The sequence below is a fragment of the Colletotrichum scovillei genome (genome assembly GCF_011075155.1).
Source record: "Colletotrichum scovillei strain TJNH1 chromosome Unknown Contig00007, whole genome shotgun sequence".
Lineage (NCBI taxonomy): Eukaryota > Fungi > Ascomycota > Sordariomycetes > Glomerellales > Glomerellaceae > Colletotrichum > Colletotrichum scovillei.
This window is the reverse complement of record NW_023336265.1, coordinates 2173660-2194985: the sequence shown is the minus strand read 5'-3', so window position 1 is coordinate 2194985 and position 21326 is coordinate 2173660. Positions and strand designations below refer to the sequence as shown.

Here is a 21326-nt window from a genome sequence, read left to right as displayed (position 1 = left end):
ATCTTACCGGTTGTATTCAAGGTACCGAGTACCTGATCAATGCAGATAACGACCACGATTCATTATACAGCTAGCTTTCATTGCTTCGAGTGGCATTACTTTATGCAAGAAGAGGAATATGCAAGACAAGGGTCTAGATTGCATCGCTGGGACCCCGATCTCCTTCCGATCCCCGACCGACTTCATGACGACGGTTGCCTGAAAGAAAAAAGAGAAAAAAAGGAAAGAAGAACCGGGGCTTTAATTGAAAGCGACACGACATCACGTGCTAGCGCTTTCTCTTCGCGTCGCGCCCCTGCCATTTCCCCTGTCGCCCCGCGATCGCGCGCCCTTTGGCAGCTGAAGCCCACTCGTTCCTGCTTTCTATTTCCCCTTGCCACCGCACCCTCACGCAATTATCTCGGGAACCTCCTTTTTTTTTTTCTACTGGAAGGAAACCTCACTCCAAATTAGACAGCACTACATCGCCAGCTTCCTTTATAGCATCTTTCCCAACATCAATTTCACTATTTCGACATTTTTGAGCCTTTGAGGCACAGACCTTCACTGCCAAATTTAGCGTCTCCCCTTGCATCATCGATTTGGATCCCTTTTCTCTCTCCCGGATTCCATCACCACTGACGGAGTATTCCCATTCACCCACAAAGTCGAGGACGAAAGCGAGGTTCTCGAGGAGTTATCAACTTCTAGAAAAGTCACGAACTCATAATCTTGCTACTTTCCCCCGGATCTGGTCTCAACTGCAATCGATATGAGCTCATCAACTTCGGACGTAGAGTCCGTCATGTCCGCTAATCAGCGGCTTGACACCAGTGCCCCTTCCTCACCACCGCGGGATGAGAGTGTTGAGCCCATGGATTCTGAGTTCGCTCTTATAATGAAGGAAGAGGCGAGGGCCAAAGCAGACAATAACAAGAAAAACAAAGCCGCACAGAAGTCTCAGAACCTGAAGAACCGCAGGAAGCGCAAGAATGAGCTCTCCAAAGAGGAGAAGCTCAAGTTGGCCAAGGAGCTGGATGAACTGCTCAAGAAGTCTCAGGCGTTCAGCAAGATGCTCATGGAAAAGACTCAGGCGATGGGTCGGGTTGGTACAAGCTTGGAGGGTGAAACCTTGGGTGACCACAGTCTATCACTGACTGCCCAACCCAAGATCATGAAGGGTGGCACCATGCGAGACTACCAGCTGGAAGGACTTACTTGGATGCGGGAAGTATGCCTTCAGGGCTTGTCTGGTATTCTCGCTGATGAGATGGGTCTTGGTAAGTCTTTCTTCCTCATCATTTGCACAACTTACACTCTTATTCCATTCATGTGTGAGAATACTTCGGAGAGTCGAATACTAACTATATTCAGGCAAGACGGTTCAGACCATCTCGTTGATTGCCAACTTGAGAGAGGAAAACTACCTTGGCCCCCATCTCATCGTTGCACCCTTGAGTACTCTCTCAAATTGGATGGACGAGTTTGAGAAATGGTGTCCTTCCCTTCCTGTCGTTCTCTTTCACGGAGACGCTCAGAAGCGCGCGGAAATCAAGAGGAAACACTTGACGCCAAATATGAAGAACGGCAACCCCACCAAGAAGTTCCCTGTGGTGTGCACATCTTACGAGATGGTTCTAAGAGAAAGGGCTACTTTGAGCAAGTTCAATTGGGCTTTCATCATCATTGTAAGTATTTTTGCCTGACACCCTGGTTATCAACCCCGCTTGCTCACATTCATTAGGACGAAGGCCACCGCATGAAGAATTTCGAGTCCAAGCTGTTCCAAGAGCTGGAGACTTTTGCATCAGCTACTCGTATGCTCATCACGGGAACACCTCTGCAGAACAACCTGAAAGAGCTTTGGGCTCTTCTTCATTTCCTACTGCCTATGATCTTCAAGAGCTACGAGGCTTTTGAGGCATGGTTTGACTTTGACGACCTCCAGGACGAAGAGGGCGCGCAGGAGTTCATTGCCGATCGCGAGAATCAGGAGCTGATCAAGAAGATTCACGTCATTCTTCAACCACTTCTTCTGCGTCGCGTCAAGGCAGATGTTGCCGCGCATCTTCCCAAGAAGCGGGAATACGTTCTGTTTGCGCCAATGACAAAGGAGCAGACTGATATGTATAATGCCATCAACGACAAGGATGTCGATACTCGCGCCTTCTTGGAGAAGATGGTCATCGACCGTCTCAGTGCCATCGCTCCTCCTGTCAAGAAGGAGAAAATCTCTGCCAAGAAGCTTGAAATTCCGATCCGAAGTAGTCCTAGAAAGACTAAGGGCGAGGCAGCGCCGGAGACCAAGAAACCTAATGCGTTCTCGGCAATGATGAACCGGGCTAGAAGCTCGTCTTCCAAGCCCCAAGAAACCATCAAAGCAACGTCAAAAGCCTCATCAAAGGCATCCTCCCGGGCTGGCTCCAAGCGCAAGGAAGCACCCACTCTCGAAACCCCACAATCCAAGAGTGCCAAGTCATCGAGACAGTCGACACCCTCGACTACTACCCGAGGCCGGGTCACCCGTGGCCGTCGACGCTATGTTGACTCCGACCCTGACGACGAGGATAAGCTCTCTGATGATGAGTTCGAGGCCAAGCTGGCCCGGGAGGCAGAGGAAGCCGACCAGAATGACGATGATTCTGCCCCCGCTCTTTCCCCTGAGGAACAACACCAGGTCAACATTCTCGAGCAGGCGAAGAAGGAGATGTCAACTAAGAAGCTTGGAAACCCCATCATGCAACTTCGTCTTGTGTGCAACTCCCCGCACAACTTCTTCGATCCTTGGGGCTACGAGGGTAGTCCTCCCGTTGACGAGAGCATTGTCACATCATCCGGCAAGATGCTGATGCTTGATCGTCTCCTTCCTGCCTTGTTCAGCAAGGGCCATAAGGTCTTGATCTTCTCCCAGTTCAAGACTCAACTTGACATCCTTCAAGACTACTGCGAGCTTCGGAAGTGGAAGGCCTGCCGATTAGACGGATCCGTCTCGCAGGAAAGTCGCCGCGACCAAATCAAGGAGTTCAACGAGAACCCCGAGTTCAAGATCTTCCTGCTTTCCACGCGCGCCGGCGGTCAGGGCATCAACCTGGCGAGTGCCGATACTGTGATTCTCTTCGACAGTGACTGGAATCCGCAGCAGGATCTCCAGGCGCAGGACCGCTGCCACCGAATCGGCCAGACTCGCCCCGTCATTGTCTACCGTCTCGCCACCAAGGGCACCGTTGAGGAGGAGCTTCTCATGAGCGCTGACGCCAAGCGTCGTCTCGAGAAGTTAATCATCAAGAAGGGATCCTTTAAGACGATGGGCCAGAAGATTGACCTGAAAGAAGACCTTGACGGCGAGACGCTCAAGTCTCTGCTGCTGAAGGATGGTCAGATCTTTAAGTACTCCGGTGATCACGAGGTCCTCAGTGACAAGGATCTCGACGTTCTATGCAACAGGTAAGCTCATCAGTGGTCTTCGTTGAGATATGACTATTTCTAACATGTTCTGCAGAAGCGACGACGCCTACTCCAAGGCGGCTGAGGGCACCGCGAACGCCGACGGCTACAAGGTCATTGAGACTAGCTCCGACGGCATCATCATTGCTGGACAGTCGGCCGCTTAATGTTGTGCAGCCTACCATATCCCCTCTTTCGAACTTGTACCGGCAAGACGGCGACTCACCTGGTATGGCGTGTCCATCGCTGCCATACGCTTCTGTCGATCGAACCCAACACCGCGGAGAATAGCATGATCCTGTGAAGCATTGTACAAAGATCCTTCAGCAGATGATGCTGGATGATGACAACGAGAGGCGAGGATGCTTTTTTACAAGGGCCAAAAGTAGGCCACGGATCAATCACTTTGCTAGAATAGAGGGCCATCCTCACAATCATGTATTCTGGATCGGATTTGCCCATCTCTTGGATGGCTACCGGTTCCCATTCTTGTACTATGTACCTTTGGCGTTTGATACCCCAGGATTGGTCAGACGATTTGCTTAAGCTAGCTTGAAATAACACTAGTATTTATTCATTCTTTTGAGACCTATGGCCTCACGAAACGGGTGCAAGGCAGAAGCTACAAATGAAACGAGAGGCGCGAAAGAAGACAAAGTCGCATAGCGTTGAACAAAGCTGCGGGCATCCTCAGCCTCTCACAAGTTCATTTCCTCCCAAACAGTCTGCCTTACCACGAGGCCCTCAATCCAACGACCCACTTCGAATATGAAGTCTCCGATATACAACAGCACTTCCGCAGTGATATGGACGACAAGGCGCTGCAAGCACGGACGGAACGTGTCAACGATCATGGTGTAGAGCATACAGACCAAACTAGTACAAGCAAAGCCGGCGACCAGCTGGAGGAAGAACCACTCGGTGCGAAACAATTTGCGGTCGATCGCAGCCGCAGTCTCATCGGGGAGCTCTTCGAGCCAAACGTATAGAACAAGAAGGAATTTCTGGGTTGATTCACAGGGGTGTTGGGGGACGTATTCCGAGACCGTCCATACAAGCCACGACGTCTTTGCGACAACCCACCGAAGGATGAGGAAGACAAGGTGAATGACGAGATGAACAGCCAGGCTCAGCAGCAGCGGCGCATGCAGCATGCCCACCACGAAGCCGTAGAGATGGGCGAGGTTATCGAGATACCTGTTGTCAGCAAAGATAACCCAGCATACGATGATGGGGCCGAAGAGGTTGGGGAGGAAGAAGAGGCTGTGGAGGTAGCCCTCGACGAGCCAGCGGTTGAAGATACCTATTTGTGAGAAGACTTGTTCGTTCTTCTTGATGTTTTGGAAATCGGTCTTGAGGGGCGTCATTACGATGACGGCGTTGAGAATGAGGGTGAGGTAAATTGAGGCTGCGGCGAAGATGTGGTATGCGATGGAGAGGTCAGCGCGGTAGAAGACCTTTTCGAGGGGGGTGATGAAGAGGGTGAAGATTCCGGCGAGGAGGGTTGGTGGCCACATTGTGCGGATAGCTAGATAAAAGGGGCTTGTTGAGGCTGTCATGGTTGTGTTACCTGACGTCTCGCTGAGAGATGTTGGGTTGATTGGATGTGTCAGATGGCTTTGGATGTGGTACAGAGTCTGGTATTTGCGTATAGATGTGACGAGGTCGTTGGAGAGAGCAAGCTGCAGGGATGTGCGCCATTCGAATTGCAGATCGACCCATGCTTATGAAGTGTCACTTGACAAAGCATCCAGCTAGAGAGTTATTCTTGAATCTCTTTGGTGTTCGACCGTGGTATCAGCGCCAGCTGAACAAAGCATCACGACCCAGGTTCTCTAAGGTGGCCGCATTTCTGCCCTCGATCAAGGGGTGATTGTGTGCCTTACAATAGTCTGAAGGGCAACCCAGACTTCGGCAGTGCGCGAACAAAGCCTCACTTGGAGAATCTCTTTCGGAAGATACCCACTAACGGCAACCCACCGAGCCAATTGACGAGAAAGTTGGTCGAGGGAGATGTCACCGGAGTTATGAGAATGGAGCGGCCGAAGCGGCCGCACCACCCGCACGCCCGGATATAAGTATCAATCGCGGACCAGCACCACCAAACCTGCTTCTTCTAGGTCTCCTTGAGCCGTTGATTCGTTGACTAGTCTCATTTCGTTCGAGTCTAATTCGATACCGAGGCAGTTTAGAGCTGGCACTTGACTAAGTACGAGTCGCCGCCTTTGACATGGGGTCCTTGTACATGCCGTTGTGCGATCGAAGTCTATGCATGATGCCGGCAACATGATCAAGTTCACGGAGTTTAGCGCTCGATCTCAGGGATTGTGCAGCTACGGGTCTGGATATCATTGCTTCGACGCCATGGAGAACTCAAACGGGCAATCCTCACGAGAGAGGCCTGAACTACCTATATAAACGTTCCGCAGTCTCGATGATGAAGTGGTCTTGTTCTGCAGCAAGCTCGACCCTCTCACCAAACCAAGCGCCTTGCTAATAGCAACACCGAGAACTTCAAAATGACACCTCCAGCAAACCTCCCCACGCGCCGCCTTGGCAAGACTGGCCCCGAGATTACTGCCCTCGGCGTAGGACTGATGGGCCTCAGCGTGGCCTACGGCAAGCCTGGGTTCGCGGCCTATCATCACCAAGTCGTTAAAGAGACATCTCGAGCTAACTCCATCTCTTCCACAGACCCGACGAAGAGCGTCTCGCATTCTTGGACCGCGCCTGGGAGCTCGGTGCCACGAACTGGGACACCGCCGACGCGTACGGCGACAACGAGGACCTCATTGGCAAGTGGTTCACGCTGCACCCCGAGCGCCGCGCCGACATCTTCCTGGCGACCAAGTTCGGTTTGCGCGGGGAGATCAGGAACGACGGAACGTTCGACATCAGGATCGATAGCTCGCCCGAGTACTGCCGCGAGGCGTGCGAGCGCAGCTTGAAGAGACTGGGCATTGAGGCTATGGACTTGTACTATATCCACCGCTTGGACGAGACCACGCCCATTGAGAAGACGATTGAGGAGATGGTTAAGCTGAAGAAGTGAGTTTGAGACTGGACCATAATTAGGCGTCTTGTCGTCGCAATAGCTCCAGATTACTGACGGCGAATGTGAAGTGAGGGCAAAGTCAAGGCCTTTGGCATCTCGGAGTGCTCCTCAACCACCCTCCGCCGCGCCTACGCTATCCACCCCATCTCAGCCGTGCAGGTAGAATACAACCCCTGGTCTCTCGAGATCGAAGGCCCCGCCGGCACAGACCTCCTCAAGACGTGCCGCGAACTTGGCGTCACGACCGTGGCCTACTCGCCGCTCGGCCGCGGCATCATGACGGGCCGGTACAAGTCGGTGGACGACTTTGAGGAAGGCGACTTCCGCCGCCAGAGGTCGCGGTTCATGGGTGACAACTTCAAGAAGAACACGCAGCTCGTGGAGGAGTTCGCCGCCGTCGGGCGCGCGAAGCACGGCTGCTCTGCGGGGCAACTTACGCTTGCTTGGCTGCTTGCGCAGGGGGAGGATGTGGTGCCGATCCCGGGGACGAAGAAGATTCAGTATTTGGAGGAGAATATGGGAGCGCTGGAGGTTGTGTTGGGCAAGGAGGAGGAGAGGGAGTTGAGGGCCTTGGTCACTGCTGCGGATGTGCAAGGTGATCGAGGTGCGGCCTTTGGCAACTATTCTGATTCGCCTGCTCTCTGAGGAATGAGGATGCCTCGATGCCTTCGATGGAGGTGATGACGGAAGGGAATGGTGATGATGGGGGCGGAGATGTCTCGGGAGTCGGCGTGGGTCCCCGGCCCCAGCGTCCGAGGCCCCGAAATCTGGGGAAGAGGGTGAAGGTCAGTGATCAAAATTGAGATAAAGCAGCCTCTTTTGCAGCCTCATAGAGCTAGATTATCTATATAGCATATGGCGGAATGGTTATGTTGAAACTCTCCCATAACACGAATGCTACTGATGCGCGAATGCAGATTCTGTGAGTTGCCCTCGGGGAAGAAGGCCGATGCCGGCTTGCGTTCGGAGATCGGAGTGGGTCACCGACACGCCGGTTGATAAGTGAACTGGTCGGCGTAAGCGCGCTTGGGCCCGTCGATCAGTTGATGTAGATGTTCGCCTTATCAGTTCGAGAATACAACTTCAACAAATTGTTGATTCATGAGATTGCTACTAAACCTCACCAAACGACCTCTTGATATCGCACTTCAAGTGAAACTCAAGTCTCCCGCAACCCTCTTGAAACAGTCCACAACTTCAGCACACCAACCAACCAACCAACCATGACTAACATCTACAAGACGGGCGAGGAAGCTCGACTGGCCTGCCGCTCCGGCACCTTTGCCTCAACCACAGCCGGTCAAGCCCCAACGTATCTCCAAGCGAACCTCATCGTTCTTCCACGACGCTACGCCGATGACTTCCGTCTTCTCTGCCACCGCAACCCAGTACCTTGTCCCCTCCTCGCAGAGTCATCAAGTCCAGGAGACTTCGACAAGCTCAAGTCTTATGTTAGATCACCAGACGGCGATAAGATCTTACCCGTGGCCACAAACATTGATCTGCGCCACGACTCACCACGATACCGAGTCTACGAGGATAGCAAACACGTCCCAGTCAACGGCGTCTGGGAACCCGTAAATGTGGAAGACAAGTGGCTTGACGGCGACCACGTAGGCTTCTTGATCGGATGCTCCTTCAGCTTCGAGAGGGCTCTCAACGAGTCTGGACTCACGCCGCGACACATGACGCATGACCGTAACGTGCCCATGTATCGTACCAACATCCCACTCTGCGCAGCCGGCGTCTTCAAGGGGGCAACATATGTAGTCTCCATGAGGCCTTACAAGGTGTCGGAGATTGAGAGAGTGAGGGATATCACCAGGCCTTTCGTGGCGACACACGGGGAGCCGATCGCGTGGGGATGGGATGGGGCGGAGAGGATCGGGGTAACGGATATCACGAAGCCTCACTGGGGCGATCCAGCACTGCAGATGGATGGGAAAACTGTGTTCGGGCATGACGATGAAGAGTATGTGCCCGTCTTCTGGGGGTGCGGGGTCACGCCACAAGAGGCTGTGATGAGAGCTGATATCAAGGGCACGGTAATGGGGCATGCGCCTGGGCATATGGTCATCATGGATGTAAGAGAAGATGAAATCTTTCCCGTCTCATAGCGATGAAGATACAGGATCATGAGTCTTCCAGGGAAGCCTTCATGTTGAGACTTGAATTGAGTCTTCACTCTGACTGAAATGGTGTAAGACATGATAAGTGCCCTACAACATCTATTCCGAGTCACCATGAGATATGTAGTCAACTAGGACCAATTGACTCGGGCGAGAATCGTCTCCCTCATATCATGACGCGTTGGGGACTCACAGGCAACCAGGTCAATTGAGTTGAAATCACCAGGGACATCCAGACAACCAATCCAGCTGCGCGAACATCTGTTGTTCTCATTGTCATATGATGAAAGACCTTTGATTCGCCGATCTTTTGCTCTACAACAATGCCGTCCAAGTCCAGACAAATGCATGAAAGACACAAGCCCCAAAGAACCTTGTAAGCCAGACAAGACAGGTCGCCCGTGTCAAAGACTCAAAAACATGAAAGCTGAATGAATTGAAGTAATTGCACAATGGCCGACAAGACTGACCGAGAACCTGAACTCTGGTATATGTATGACTTCGGTATTCTAGAAAAGATGCTGTATATTCGACTCACAAGAACCCATAACGAGCATATTCCATCCACCTAAACCAAACAACTCACCCAGACTCCATTGCATCTCCAGCCAAGTTTCCTAAAATAACCAACAACAGATTAAACCTCGAATCGATTTCAACAGAATCTTCCTCCCCTTTCGCGTACGATCTTCATCCATCACTTACGCTCCAGCGCTGACGTATATCAGCATCCAATAAGATGGCCCCCAAGAAAGGCGACGGCAAGGCCCTTCCGAAATCCTGGATCCCTCCCGCAGGATATACTCGTCGACAGACTCGTACACAGACTCGGAATCAACAACAGCAGCCCAACCTCTGGCAAGGGCTCACTGATAGAGGAGAGGCATACGACGCCCAAGGCAACCATGTTTTAGTGCGCCCGGTGCGCGGGGGTCGAAGGGGACAGCAGACGGCGGCGCCTCCTCCTGGACCAACTGGTCCACCGCCTCCGCCACCGCCGCCTCCTCCTAGATCACCTACTCCTAGATCACCTACTCCTAGATCACCTACTCCTAGATCACCTACTCCGCCTCCTCCGCCTCCTCCTAGACCACCTACTCCGCCGCCGCCGGGGCCCAATACTCCTGTCCTGCCATCGATACCTTCTCCCCATGATGCTGACTCTGGAGATGAATCTGGTGACGAAGCCGGTGGTAAGCCTGGGACCAGTCCTGATGATGGATCTGGCGGTGAATCTGGCGATGAACCTAACAACGAATCTGGCGAAGAACCTGAGGTTGAGTCAGGTGAAGAATCTGAAGAAGGATCTCAGGCTGGATCAGGCGATGAATCTGCCGAGGAATCTGAGGCGGAATCAGATAATGAATCTGGTGATGATACCGCAGGTCCTTCATCGACTCCCACGCCGCCTAAACGCCCTACGAGGACCCCCCTTCCGACTGGAAAACCAACCAAAATCAAGATCAAGTTAACAGCAACAAAACCACAGACGTCACCAGCTGCACAGAGCCAAGATGGCACTGATAGCAACCATTCGGACTTTCCCGTTGGCCCATCTGCAGACGAATCCGACAGCGATATCGAAGTGCCTGAAGAAAGCTCCGAGCCTGAAGAACCCGAAGATGATGCCAGTCGTGACGACAGTGAGGAGCCGACCAACAACTCTCAAAGAAGCGAAGGCAGTCACCCAGAAGATCCACAGGATAGCGACCAAGGTACACCCGACGAAGCCACGCGGTCAAGAAGATCAACTCCCGGGTCAGTCGGAGGAGGCTCTGAGCCCATGTCCACCCCTTCAAAGACACCTCAAGAACGAAAGGGTTCAAAGAACATGGATCCGACTCAAACAGGCAGCGACGAGTCGGAGAGTAGCCAAGTTCCCCGTGAGCCACAGAGCGAACACTCTCAACAAGAGGATGAACCGCCTCAACGCACTATCGTTCACTATGGTAGCGACGACGAAACGGAAATGTTAGTTCACGAGAGGCCTGACCCAGACCAGACCTTTGATAATGGAGATAACACTTTCAACTTGGAGGACTATCCAAGCTCAGTTGACTGGAGGGGAGAGCATGATGGAAGCGAGGATGACGGCGACAACCGGTATGACCAGAGTGGTAACGTCGGAGGTGACTATGAGGGCAATGAGGATGACGACGATGATTCTGAGATGCACCTTCCCGACTACACGATGTTCGACCCCGACGAAACCGAGGGTCGACCCGAAATGGGCCACGGACAAGGTAGCGAGTCCAATCTTTCGAGGCAGTCCTCGCCGGGCGGTGTCTCACCGGTCTTCCCTCGGAATAACCGTTCGCCCAGCCACTCTCCGGACCCATCTGCCGGGGGACAGCAGCAGCCGTCAGGCTCAAGCGGCGGGCAAGGCTCTACAGCCCAGGGAAGAAAGAACGGACAGTCCAGTGGCAACAACAAGGGCTCGGCAACAGGAGGCGGACGCGGCTCTGTGGCAACGAAGACGAAGAATGCCACTGGGAAGAGGGGAAGACCTGAAGATCACACCGCAGACGATGAAGCCAGGCCACAGAAGCGACAAAGAGAGGACACGGGCAAGACTGCGGTGCCAACGTTAAGGAACAAGTTCCCTCGTACCCAATATCGCATAATATGTCCCTACCCAAGCTCCCGGGAGTCACAACCAAAGACTTCAGACAAGCGGGCAACAGCAAAGAGGCCAAGCAGCTCGCTTGACGAAGCAGTAGAGAAGCCTGCGAAGAAGACGAGAGTGTTATAAGGGAAACGTGAAGGAGATTTAGACAAGCAACGAGATGGTTGGTTGGTATGGTCTTTAGAGCCGTAGATTTTGTTCGAATTGACATTGCCCTATTGAAGCATTACTGAGCTAGCAAGAATATGGATCATGTACGCGCACCTTACCACCCGGTGACATGTCTTCTATCAAAAGTGATTGCCAGGCTCGTGGATGATCGTCCTTTGATGGGTTGATGACAGGATCAGGAGCGTATTTCTTGAGGCACCAGGGTAATCAGCATAGCTTGGACCGACATGGTTCCTCCCCATGCCCAGTTCGTACGATGGACATGGTAGAAGCAATCCGCGCAGGCGCGCAAATTTTCTTTGTTGTATTGGCGTTGGAAACGCTGGGTATCATAGCATATCTTCGTCTTCGTCGTAATCGCCGTCCCCACTGCCTCGTTCCTCCTCTTCCTCACGCCTACTGGCTTCCGCACTGGCGCCGATCTTCCGCACGCCCTCTATGACGCCCAGGAAGAAGCCGCGGCTCTCAGCCAGCTCCATCGCTCCGACTCCCCGTAAACTCATGACGCCGCCTACACCGTCGGACAGATCCTGTGTACTCTTGCGCATCTTGGCAGATCGTACCTCCTGAAGGTCCTTGAGGAGAGACCTCACCTCGGAAGTAGAGGGTATATCGTCGGATGCGTGGGCCAGCAGCACCTCGGCGAGCTCGAACCAGTGGTAAGGGAGCGCATTCGGAGGCGCGTCGGCTGTACACGAGGGTAGGAACGGCGGTGACAGGGTTTCGTCGAGAGTCGCGCCTAGTCGACGGGCATTGCCTCTTGCATCGCCGCGCGCAGGAGGTGGCGGGGGAGCAGAGAAGGCGTCGGGGTTCAGTGTCGTTTCTTGATGTACGATCTTAGCGAGGGAGGTTGGATGGAGCCACTGGGGTGGAACAATGTTTGCTCGTCGTTGCTTCTTGAGGAGGAGTGCCAGCCAAAGCGGTAAGTCGGCACGTGCCGGGGGTCGCAAGGCTGGAGTTGCACCCTGGGAAAAGCATCGAGAGTTAGCAGAAGAATTCTATCCGCGACGCGTAGCGGGGTAAAGTGCTTCGAAGGGGCTGCTGCTCCGTTCTTACGCTGAGAAGATGGATGCTTTCCAGCCGCTGACGAGGGACGATTGTGACGAGCTCCATCTCGCAGAGAAAAGCCACTTCGGTGGGTACGAGACCCGAGGGGAGAGGCAAAGCCATCGTTGGTTTTTCGCAAACAACACCTGTCGCTGCAGCAAGCCCCCGTCGAGGTTTGAAGCTGCAAATCGCCCTACCTTACTCGAAAGACGCGTCCAGTTTGGTGGGTGCGACGGCGCCGCGGGGTTGCGCACGGAAGCAGCCGGCCCGCCTCGGTGGGATTGTACCTGAAGCTCGGGCTTTTTTGACGACAGGGGCCAGGTGATAGCAAAAGAGTACGTACCGTCTGGATCGGGGAACCGGGCAGAGCTCCACCCTACGCTAGGCCAATGTCTCCACTTATCCCCGGAGGATGACCCACTTTCAGGCCGGGTCCTCCGAGCCGTCTACCAGGGTCATGGAGGAGCCCAGCTGTCCAGGCCCCCAGGGCGCGATGGGATTAAGATAAGGTAATGCGCCCTACGTAAGGCTGGACGATAAGTGAAAAGGCCTGGATGCATAAGAGCTGAGGTTGTTCCTTGCCTTGACCAGCTGAATCCTCCGGGCTGGCCAATTCCAGGCGGGTCCGGACCGCAGTGGTATCATATGTGAAGAGGTGGCACTGCAATGCTGGATGAATCTGGACTCTCCACATATGCTCGTTATTTTTACTTTTTGTGCTACCAAATATCCATGACCGCGCCAAGCTAGAAATGGGCGGATACTTTGTGAGTATGCAGTACAAGGGAAGCAACAAAATTCTCGTTCTCGCCAATCGGCGCTCAATCCGCTCTGTCACGCCAATAGCGCGTCAATGAGATGGCCATTCGAACAAGTGCGACAGGTCACAGGTATTGACGTCCCTCGGTCTCTCTTTCACCTGAGACATCACCTTAGCTAATCGGCCCTGAGAGATCTGTGTCACCTCATCTACTAGGGAAAGGGGACTTCTGCTCCTCAACGGCTGCAACCCTACAGCTGCAGATCTCTCCTCACTCTTCTTTTCCTTCTCCGCGTCGCCTAACCCAACACCAACCACTCGAGCCGAAGGTCTCTGGACTTTGAACTTCTGAGCTCCTGTCTCGAGCGGGTTGGGCCGGCCCTGTCGTCCCATCTAGAGTTCATTATTGCATTGCCGTTCCGTCACCTGGAAGCTCCATCGACCATCCGGAGGATTATGTCAGTGAATTGTCCAATCGTTCACAGCAACGATCTAGATTCCTGTTCCGTGGCGGCCGCCGCGTGGCCGCAGTCGCTCACGCTCTGATCTTCTTTCTCCGTGATACTCGGGACCGGGCCCCGAGAGCAACAGATAGGCCCAATTCGGATTCCCACGATCAAACTGATTTATCTTCGTGTCATGATGACGAATCACTGCATATTCTCCGACTCGCTGCTTAAAGGCCGCTAAGGAAGCACATTGATTCATACAGCAAGAGTCAACAGCGCAATACGAAGGAACAGGAAGAAGGAAGAGAGACACACAAGCCCAAAATTGCAAGGGTACTGCAGTGAGCATCCGCCGCGGCGCCGCCCAACCGCTCTAGCCCTTCCTCCGAGTACAGACCTACGGGAAGTACCCCACTGCCATCCTCGACCCTCGTTCAGATCCCAAAATCCCTCGTAGCGGGATTGGGCCGCCCAGATCCGCCTGTTCGGCCGCAGTCGCCTTCTTTGGAACTTCAGCTGCAGCAGTAAAGGCGGTGGCCCTGACGTGGTCTTCTGCTCTTGGACCTTCCATCTCCTCCCACACCGGAGTGGAGTTTTTTGGTTCTATCCTCACCATCGCCAGAGGTTTAACATCGATCATCACACGTGGCAACCGGCCCTCGTCTTGATCAGCGTTCGGAGCCGGGACAGTAACACGGACGAATCCATCGCCACTCTTCCCGCTTGGAAGGGCCCTGCCCGTTCTTGTTCTCGAGTCCGGCCCACGCTCGGATATGTTGGCAATTTTGAAGCAATTATCAAGCACTCTTGTTGGTGCCTTTGAACCCCTGACTGCTGTATCGTTTAGCTGAGGCCTACCGTCGTTCGGGAAATCCGGACCGGCGCCAGACGAGCCTTCTAGGGCTTCGGCGCCGCATCCCTTCCCGAAAGAGACTGCTCGTCCGCCCAATTTTCCCCACAGACGCCCAAGAGAGCCTCATCGTCAAACTTTTGTCAGCACGCTTGTGGTTTATCCGAGCAGATAGTCTGCCTGTTCAAGTTTTAGGGATTTTTTCAACTACAACCATGTCGTCCAATTTGTTGAACTTCAACAAACCATGCAACGGATGTCGACGTCGAAAGGTCCGCTGCGATAAGGCCAAGCCATGCCTCAACTGTGTTCGTCATGGCATTTCCTGTGTCTACGACCCCCAGAGGGAGCCCGGCGTCCCCAGCCCCGAAAGCCAACAGCAGTTGCAGGAGAGGGTCGACCGACTGGAAAGGGTGATCGAGGAGATGAAGGGCATGTCTGTTCGAGGAGAATCACTCAAGGCGACTAGCAGCTCGTTTCCATCTGCGAGTCCAGCAACAAGTCACTTTGGCGAGTTTTACAACGAACGAGACGAGTCCCTGGCTGGAGATCCTGGGATGCAGGTGTACGACGAGAATGTCTCCTATTATCTTGGTCCCGACTACTGGCTCAACCTCCAAGACGTTGTCTACGAACCAAGATGCCTATTCCGTATCGACTCGGATAAGACGGGCAAAAACCCCGCGAGTCCGTCTTCCTGGCCTATTGGTCGAACACCCGTTCTGGCCGATCTTTCTCATCTACACCTTGAACCCGAAAAGGAAGATATCCTGACTGACCTTTTCCTCGCGCATGTTGAGCCCTACGTTCGGATAGTCCACGAGTCCTACTGGCGGCAGCAAATCACAGATTTCCGAGTGGGCGTCCACAAAATCCCGATAGACGTGGAGGCAGGCATGTTTGCAACCCAAGCCATGACCGTTGCGGCATTGCCGGCAAACCTTATCCAAGAGAGGTTAGGCAAACCAAAGAAGGATCTCCTTCGACACCTGCAGGAAGCTACCCAACTAGCCCTTGAGAGAGCAGACATTTTGCGGAGTAGGAAGGTTTTGGCTTTCTTTGCTCTGCTCTATCATATTGTTCGTTCGGCCACTTTCCCTTACCATTCACTCACAACTCCGAAGATAGTCTTTACTAATCTTCCTAGCAAGCAAAATTCATCACGGGTGATGGAGAAATTGCAGTTTCTCTCCTCGGATTGGCTGGTCGATTCGGCACAAGACTTGGATTGCACCGAGATCCGAGTCACTATAGCTATTCGCCCTGGATAGCAAATATGAGACGCCGAGTCTGGACTCACTTCGAAATCATGGACAACCCGGTGTACAATTTGGAGGGTGCAGACTCTGGCCTGCCATCAATATCCGACGTCCAACCCGCAAAGAATGCAAACGACAGCCAGTGGATGCCAAATCGATTTGCAAAACCAGGCTCTACCCCTCCAGATCAGGATGGAATCACAGACATGTCTTTTGTCTTAATACGACAGCATCTGTTCAAGACGATGCAATCAATAACGCGCAAGAGGAACGACACGAGCCCAGAAGAGCTGAACAGGATAATTGACCAGACCGAGAACTTTATCAAGGCCAAGTTTATATCCCACGTTGACGGTAGCTCTGCAAGTCATGCAATAATTGTATCATACTTTAGAACAAGTATGAGAAGCATGCGACTTCTAGTTGAGACAGTTGTGGCTCGACATACCGGTGCTAGTCAAGATGCTGAATTCCGATCGGGGTAAGTTGGAACCTAAAGCCAAGAGGCTCTGACACTGACTAACATTTGCAATCGCTAGATTCTATCAAGAGTGTGTAGAAATTCTGGAGGAAGCAGAGCGTGGTGAAGCAGTGGCTCTCCAAAACCATTGTGGCTGGATCTACAGATGGCCGACGACACCCTTCACGATTTCAAACATTCTCATCGGTCTCGCTCAACAACCAAAACACCCGGTTACAGACCGAGCATGGCGACAAATGAACATTGTGTTCCGCAGACACAACAACGAGGACATTAGCATGCGCAAGTTTGCTGCTTGGAGGGTTATCGAGGCTCTGTGCGACCAGGCTATGCTTTACCACAAGCAGAGATCGCACGAAGGAGCGTGGTATGCCCAGAGGCTAGACCAAGTCCAGGCCTTGACTACCGCGCAGGGAAAGGCCTCCCTCTCACTGGAGAATGCGACAGTCGACGACATCCTAGGCGACGTACAAATGTTTGGTCAAGATGCTTCAGTCTTGGGTGGCCACAGTTATTTTGCAGCTCAGCAGGCACTTGAGCCGCTGGGTTATCCTCCTTGGAATCAGTCACCAGCTGGACAATCTCACGGTCAAAGTCAACCGCATCCGCACCCGCATCCTCATCCGCATCAACCACCGTCTGATGATGGCGAAGACATATGAATTACGGGTGACGCAATCTGTGGGAACACTGAAACTTCTAGAACGGCGTAAAACAAGGATGGGACAAAATTCAATCATCATTGAATGATTCAACTCATGGGACTCTATAGAGAAAAGAAAAAAAACTACTACCTAACACCTTGAAGCCCGTTCGATCCCATTCTAAAAGACCAAGACCGTTCGATCCTCGGAAACGGCACGGAAATGTGGATGAGGCCAAGCCATGATTCCAAGAATTCAGAACTCAATGCTTGCTTGGTCTGTGGGTCCTTGTGCGTCCGAAAGGCCAACCGTCTGGGAACATGAGTTTAGCCAAAGTCTAATTTATGGAGAAGAAAACGCTCTTTGGGATTGGAGAACATGGAGAGACTCTTCAACTCACATTGACTAGGAGCATGGACGTCAATGTCCAACTCGTCAGCCCAAGTCCATACCAGGTTAGGGTCTTTGAGGAACGCCCGGCCCACGAGAACGGCGTCTGCCTGGCCGTCCGCCAAGACTTCCGTGGCGTCCTTCCCCGTCGCGATGCCGCCGACGGACCCTACCAGGGTCCCGGTGCCCTCAACGGCTTTCCGGATAGCTTCCGCTATATACGCCTGGTACTTGGGTCCGGGCACGACCTTCATCCTCGCATCTTGCCCGCCGGCGGAAATATCGAGGAAATCCGCCCCCTTGTCCGCGAGGATCTTGGCGAGCTTCTGGGCTTGAGGGATGTCCCACTGAGGGATCGAAGGGTCAAATTCTAGATAGTCGGTGCCGGCGAGACGCACCAGAACCGGATAGTCGTCGGGCACGTTGGCGCGTGTCAGTTCCGTCAGCTCGACGAGCAGGCGGGAACGGTTCTCGAAGCTGCCGCCGTACTGGTCGGTCCTCTTGTTGGATGTGGGCGACAAAAAGTTATTGATCAGGTACCCATGGGCAGCATGGATCTCGATGGTCTGTAGAATAATTCAACAGCTGTAAACAAAAAAAGGGACAGTGATTAACTGGGCCCCCCGGCAGTGAAACTTACGTCGTATCCGACTTTGACAGCACGCTTAACGGCATCGACCCATTTCGCTTTCAGAGTCTCAATGTCTTTCAAGGTCATTTCTTTGGGAACGTAGGTGTCATCACTGTACGCTACGGCAGAGGGCCCGTAGATGTCCTTGGGCCATCCCCGACCCTGTAACGAATGTGTGTTAGCTGTGTGCTCATCACTGTCACACGCGCAAGTGTGTGTGATGCGGGAGCCGAAGCTCTTCAAAGTACGGATACGGGGGTTCAGGACGCCAAGTAGATACCTTTTCGCCTGCCACCGCCTTACGGTCAATCCAAGGTGCAACGGTGCTGGCTTTCCGGCCGGCATGGCCAATCTGGGCACCAATGTGCCCTCCCTGGCTGTGGACAAAGTCAATGACCTCCTTAGCGGCGACCAGCTGCGAGTCATCCCAGATACCCAGGTCCTCGGGCGAGATGCGGCCCTCGGGCACCACGGCCTGGACCTCCGTCAAAACCAGCCCGGCGCCGCGGACCGCATAGCTCTGGAGATGGGTCTTGTGCCAGGCCGTCATGTGCCCATTGTCGGCAGAGTACTGGCACATGGGCGACACGATGATGCGGTTGTGCAGCGTCAGGCCGCGGATCTTGAGCGGCGAGAATAGGGTGCCGTCTGGCTGAGGGTCCCTGGCAGTCCCGGCGGTTGGGTCCTGGATGGGGGTGAAGTACGGAACCTTTCATCCGGGCTAATCAGTACGCGTACGGCACTTTGTGAGCTCTAGACAGTGGCCTCGCGGAGGATTTACCGCGGTGCAGTCACCGTCTCAGTACTGGCAGCATGGCATTCCCACAGGACGAACGCCTCTCGCTGCGCTGGGGGTAGGGGTCTTACATTTTTGGCTCCCTCGTTGATCAAGCCGGGGTCTGAGACTTGCAATGCGCCGGGAACTGGTGCCTGGTCTGCGGCCAGCGGAGCTTCGACCTTGGTCATTTTGTTGAGTGGAGATGATGTTATATCTGGCTTTGCGATGGGAGTAGAGATTTACGAATATTGTTCTCTCTGTCCGTGCTTATTGTGAACGACAAACAAACCTTGTTGGAGATCAAGAAACGTTGAACTTTATGTGGAACATGAAGACTCTATAACGGCGTTGTGACTTCACTGTCGTACATTTCTAAACATCAAGAAGAACGAATGTCGGCGAGAGAGGATGAACTGTTGAGCCGCTCGGTGCTGAGGAATTACCCTCATAATGCGCCAAAGACGTAAGTCGGTGGTTCGCTGAGAAATCGGCTTAATTCATTGCGTCTTGCGCTGCTTGCGACGCCGACGTGTACTCCGACTCTTGGCCAAGACCATACCGTTTTCGACTGGTGGCTTTGTACTACGCTGATGGCTGCATAAGGCGCACGAATTGTGCAAGCAGTATTACAAAGGTGAGAGAGCACTTGTTAGTCAGGGTGCATTACTAACTTACCAGACTTACCATGTGGGAAAATTATCCCACACTCCATGGGACAGAAAGACCTGATGACAAAATACAAATGATGACTCAATCCCCAAGCACCAAACCCTGATACTCTCGCGCCTTCGCTACCTATTTCGCATCGGACGGCGAACTTGGTGCGGGTCGTCTGAGATATTTTTGCCGCTCTGGCACCAGCCGCTTACTGGAAATTTGTCTCAAAACTGTGAGATGCCGTAGTGCCCGCAACTGAGTGGCCGGTTCGTCAGGCCATCGCTGACCAAGGTCTGCATGCCAGAAGGATCCGGACCCCTGCCGACACGCGGTCTAATGTTGCTCACGGTGGTCTCGCCGACTCGCCGACACGGCGGATACCACCCTAGGACACGGCCGCAAAGTCTCAAGCGGCGTCAATTCAGTCGCCGATCGTGGGGTTAGCGGCTCAATGTCGGTTATTCCATGGTGAATCCTCCACTGCCTTATTACCCTCATGGCGGCGACAGGTCTGTTCACGTTGATAGGCACTTTATGCCCCTTTCTAGTTGTGGCTGCAGCTGAGCGTCAAGGTTCGGTCAATTTGGGCTGGAATTGCGAGCGCCTTGCATGATTGCTGTCCAAGACATCCCTACTGTAATCACTAATACCAGATAGTCGGTATCTGTACGGAGTACTACAGTGTACGGATTGTAGAACACTGACGCCACTAGAGTATTGTCTCTATCCCATCTCAAGTTAGCATCGGATGGAAGTCAAGGACCTCTCAACTCAGTGACAAACGTAAGAGACAAGCACGAATTTTGAGATGATTGGGCGCCGAGAGTAGTCCACAACATGCTTTGTAGATTTGCGGTTTCTCGGGAACATACATTTTAATAACGAAGAGTACCATCACATGTCGTGATGGGCGATGCCGCCATTGATTATTGAACTTACCCTGGGCCGTTTTGTGGATGTCGTGGTTCCCGCCAAGTCCCCAGTCGGAACAGCGATACACAGGGCTGTTGCGCATTTACAAAGTGTGAATATTGAACACCTGCAGGGAGATAACAGTGGAGGAACGGCAATATGTGCGACTTCCATTCAACGTCGTGCCTCTGAACAGCCCAACATCACTGTGGTAGGTACGCTTTTAGACTGATTTTGGTATTGAACCGTTCTTCATGTGTTCTTTAAATCCCGGTCACACTCTCTGAACTGTGTAAGTATTTGAATGCCACTGTAGTCACAAGAAGCAACATGCTCCGAATGATACAGACTCTAAGTACCGCCCTGCCTACAGCATAGCCGGGTTGAACCTTTCATTCTCATTGACACTCACACTCTAGACTGGAAAACGCAAGCGGTCGTCCCATGTTCATGATCCATTTCGATGCGTCTAGACCAAACCAGATGTTGTGACTCGTTTACAAATTCTAGACCTTTGTCTGCAGTTTCGAATTGGACCACTGTCAGGGTTTGCTGCCAGGAATCTCTTCCCTGAGGATATGCGCATTTTTTTTTTTTTGAGGATCTACGACAACAGTTGACTATTCGGATGTGCAGACGTAGACGTAGCACCCTCGCTCGCCGATTGCAACATCCCCACATAGATGCTGCACCTCTTGTTATCCAAACTCCTCAAGAAACCAATCCTCTTTTTTTTTCGTTCAAGGTCAACGTGGTGAGATTGTGGCGAAAACACGGCACTTCGACAACCGTTCACCGCCTCAGACGCTTTGCGTAGACACCAGAACCTTCAAATTGCAAGATGCCTTTATCTGCGACTCTTTCGTGCAAAAATCCAAAAACTGATTGTCAATAGTCAACGGATATCCTTGCCTCTCTATTCTGAGGGATATGCAAGCCCACCGGCGGCCGCTCGGACAATGTCCGCCTCAGAAGGAATTTGAAAAGACGACAACAGGAGGTCTTGCCCGGAGCCGATCAACTCTAATGCAACACTCTTCGAGTTCGACTTGGCAGCGGCGATT

The 21326-nt window shown here is 53.0% G+C and overlaps 8 protein-coding genes across 8 annotated transcripts; 5 read left to right on the top strand and 3 right to left on the bottom strand.

The window, feature by feature from the left end:
• Window positions 1-390: 390 nt before the first annotated feature.
• HER10_EVM0007953 (SNF2 family domain-containing protein) lies at window positions 391-3944 on the top strand. The gene is made up of 4 exons (XM_035477491.1): window positions 391-1259; window positions 1354-1667; window positions 1724-3423; window positions 3479-3944. Exons 1-4 carry the CDS (start codon window positions 752-754, stop codon window positions 3588-3590), a joined length of 2634 nt encoding a protein of 877 aa, XP_035331632.1. The 5' UTR covers window positions 391-751; the 3' UTR covers window positions 3591-3944.
• Window positions 3945-4121: 177 nt separating this feature from the next.
• On the bottom strand, window positions 4122-4982 carry HER10_EVM0012479 (uncharacterized protein; the record flags this gene model as incomplete). Its single annotated transcript, XM_035481873.1, has 1 exon — window positions 4122-4982. The coding sequence occupies one exon, from the start codon at window positions 4980-4982 to the stop codon at window positions 4122-4124; it is 861 nt and encodes a 286-aa protein (XP_035331931.1).
• Window positions 4983-5942: 960 nt separating this feature from the next.
• Window positions 5943-7123, top strand: HER10_EVM0012312 (aldo/keto reductase; the record flags this gene model as incomplete). Its single annotated transcript, XM_035481709.1, has 3 exons — window positions 5943-6052; window positions 6118-6471; window positions 6547-7123. The coding sequence occupies 3 exons, from the start codon at window positions 5943-5945 to the stop codon at window positions 7121-7123; spliced, it is 1041 nt and encodes a 346-aa protein (XP_035331916.1).
• Window positions 7124-7545: 422 nt separating this feature from the next.
• HER10_EVM0000303 (uncharacterized protein) lies at window positions 7546-8785 on the top strand. The gene has a single exon (XM_035470091.1). The coding sequence runs from the start codon at window positions 7702-7704 to the stop codon at window positions 8593-8595; it is 894 nt and encodes a 297-aa protein (XP_035331134.1). The 5' UTR covers window positions 7546-7701; the 3' UTR covers window positions 8596-8785.
• A 429-nt stretch (window positions 8786-9214) lies between these two features.
• Window positions 9215-11359, top strand: HER10_EVM0001383 (uncharacterized protein; the record flags this gene model as incomplete). Its single annotated transcript, XM_035471131.1, has 1 exon — window positions 9215-11359. Exon 1 carries the CDS (start codon window positions 9347-9349, stop codon window positions 11357-11359), a length of 2013 nt encoding a protein of 670 aa, XP_035331209.1. The 5' UTR covers window positions 9215-9346.
• HER10_EVM0007055 (uncharacterized protein) lies at window positions 11282-12784 on the bottom strand. The gene is made up of 2 exons (XM_035476621.1): window positions 12461-12784; window positions 11282-12369 (listed from the first exon to the last, which is right to left on the bottom strand). The coding sequence occupies exons 1-2, from the start codon at window positions 12572-12574 to the stop codon at window positions 11734-11736; spliced, it is 750 nt and encodes a 249-aa protein (XP_035331571.1). The 5' UTR covers window positions 12575-12784; the 3' UTR covers window positions 11282-11733.
• Window positions 12785-14725: 1941 nt separating this feature from the next.
• On the top strand, window positions 14726-16912 carry HER10_EVM0001977 (uncharacterized protein; the record flags this gene model as incomplete). Its single annotated transcript, XM_035471708.1, has 3 exons — window positions 14726-15589; window positions 15658-16250; window positions 16309-16912. The coding sequence occupies 3 exons, from the start codon at window positions 14726-14728 to the stop codon at window positions 16910-16912; spliced, it is 2061 nt and encodes a 686-aa protein (XP_035331249.1).
• Window positions 16913-17156: 244 nt separating this feature from the next.
• Window positions 17157-18881, bottom strand: HER10_EVM0005500 (NADH:flavin oxidoreductase/NADH oxidase; the record flags this gene model as incomplete). The annotated part of the gene is made up of 5 exons (XM_035475114.1): window positions 17157-17206; window positions 17295-17850; window positions 17925-18077; window positions 18196-18624; window positions 18783-18881. 5 exons carry the CDS (start codon window positions 18879-18881, stop codon window positions 17157-17159), a joined length of 1287 nt encoding a protein of 428 aa, XP_035331478.1.
• Window positions 18882-21326: the final 2445 nt, after the last annotated feature.

What these genes read in the sequence shown, in the direction of transcription:
- HER10_EVM0007953 (XM_035477491.1), top strand. Translation starts at nt 752, where the DNA reads ATGAGCTCATCAACTTCGGACGTAGAGTCCGTCATGTCCGCTAATCAG. An exon ending in ATTGGGCTTTCATCATCATT is followed by an intron (nt 1,668 to 1,723) that starts GTAAGTATTTTT and finishes CACATTCATTAG; the next exon opens with GACGAAGGCCACCGCATGAA. An exon ending in CTCGACGTTCTATGCAACAG is followed by an intron (nt 3,424 to 3,478) that starts GTAAGCTCATCA and finishes CATGTTCTGCAG; the next exon opens with AAGCGACGACGCCTACTCCA.
- HER10_EVM0000303 (XM_035470091.1), top strand. Translation starts at nt 7,702, where the DNA reads ATGACTAACATCTACAAGACGGGCGAGGAAGCTCGACTGGCCTGCCGC.
- HER10_EVM0007055 (XM_035476621.1), bottom strand. Translation starts at nt 12,574, where the DNA reads ATGGCTTTGCCTCTCCCCTCGGGTCTCGTACCCACCGAAGTGGCTTTT. An exon ending in AAAGCATCCATCTTCTCAGC is followed by an intron (nt 12,370 to 12,460) that starts GTAAGAACGGAG and finishes TGCTTTTCCCAG; the next exon opens with GGTGCAACTCCAGCCTTGCG.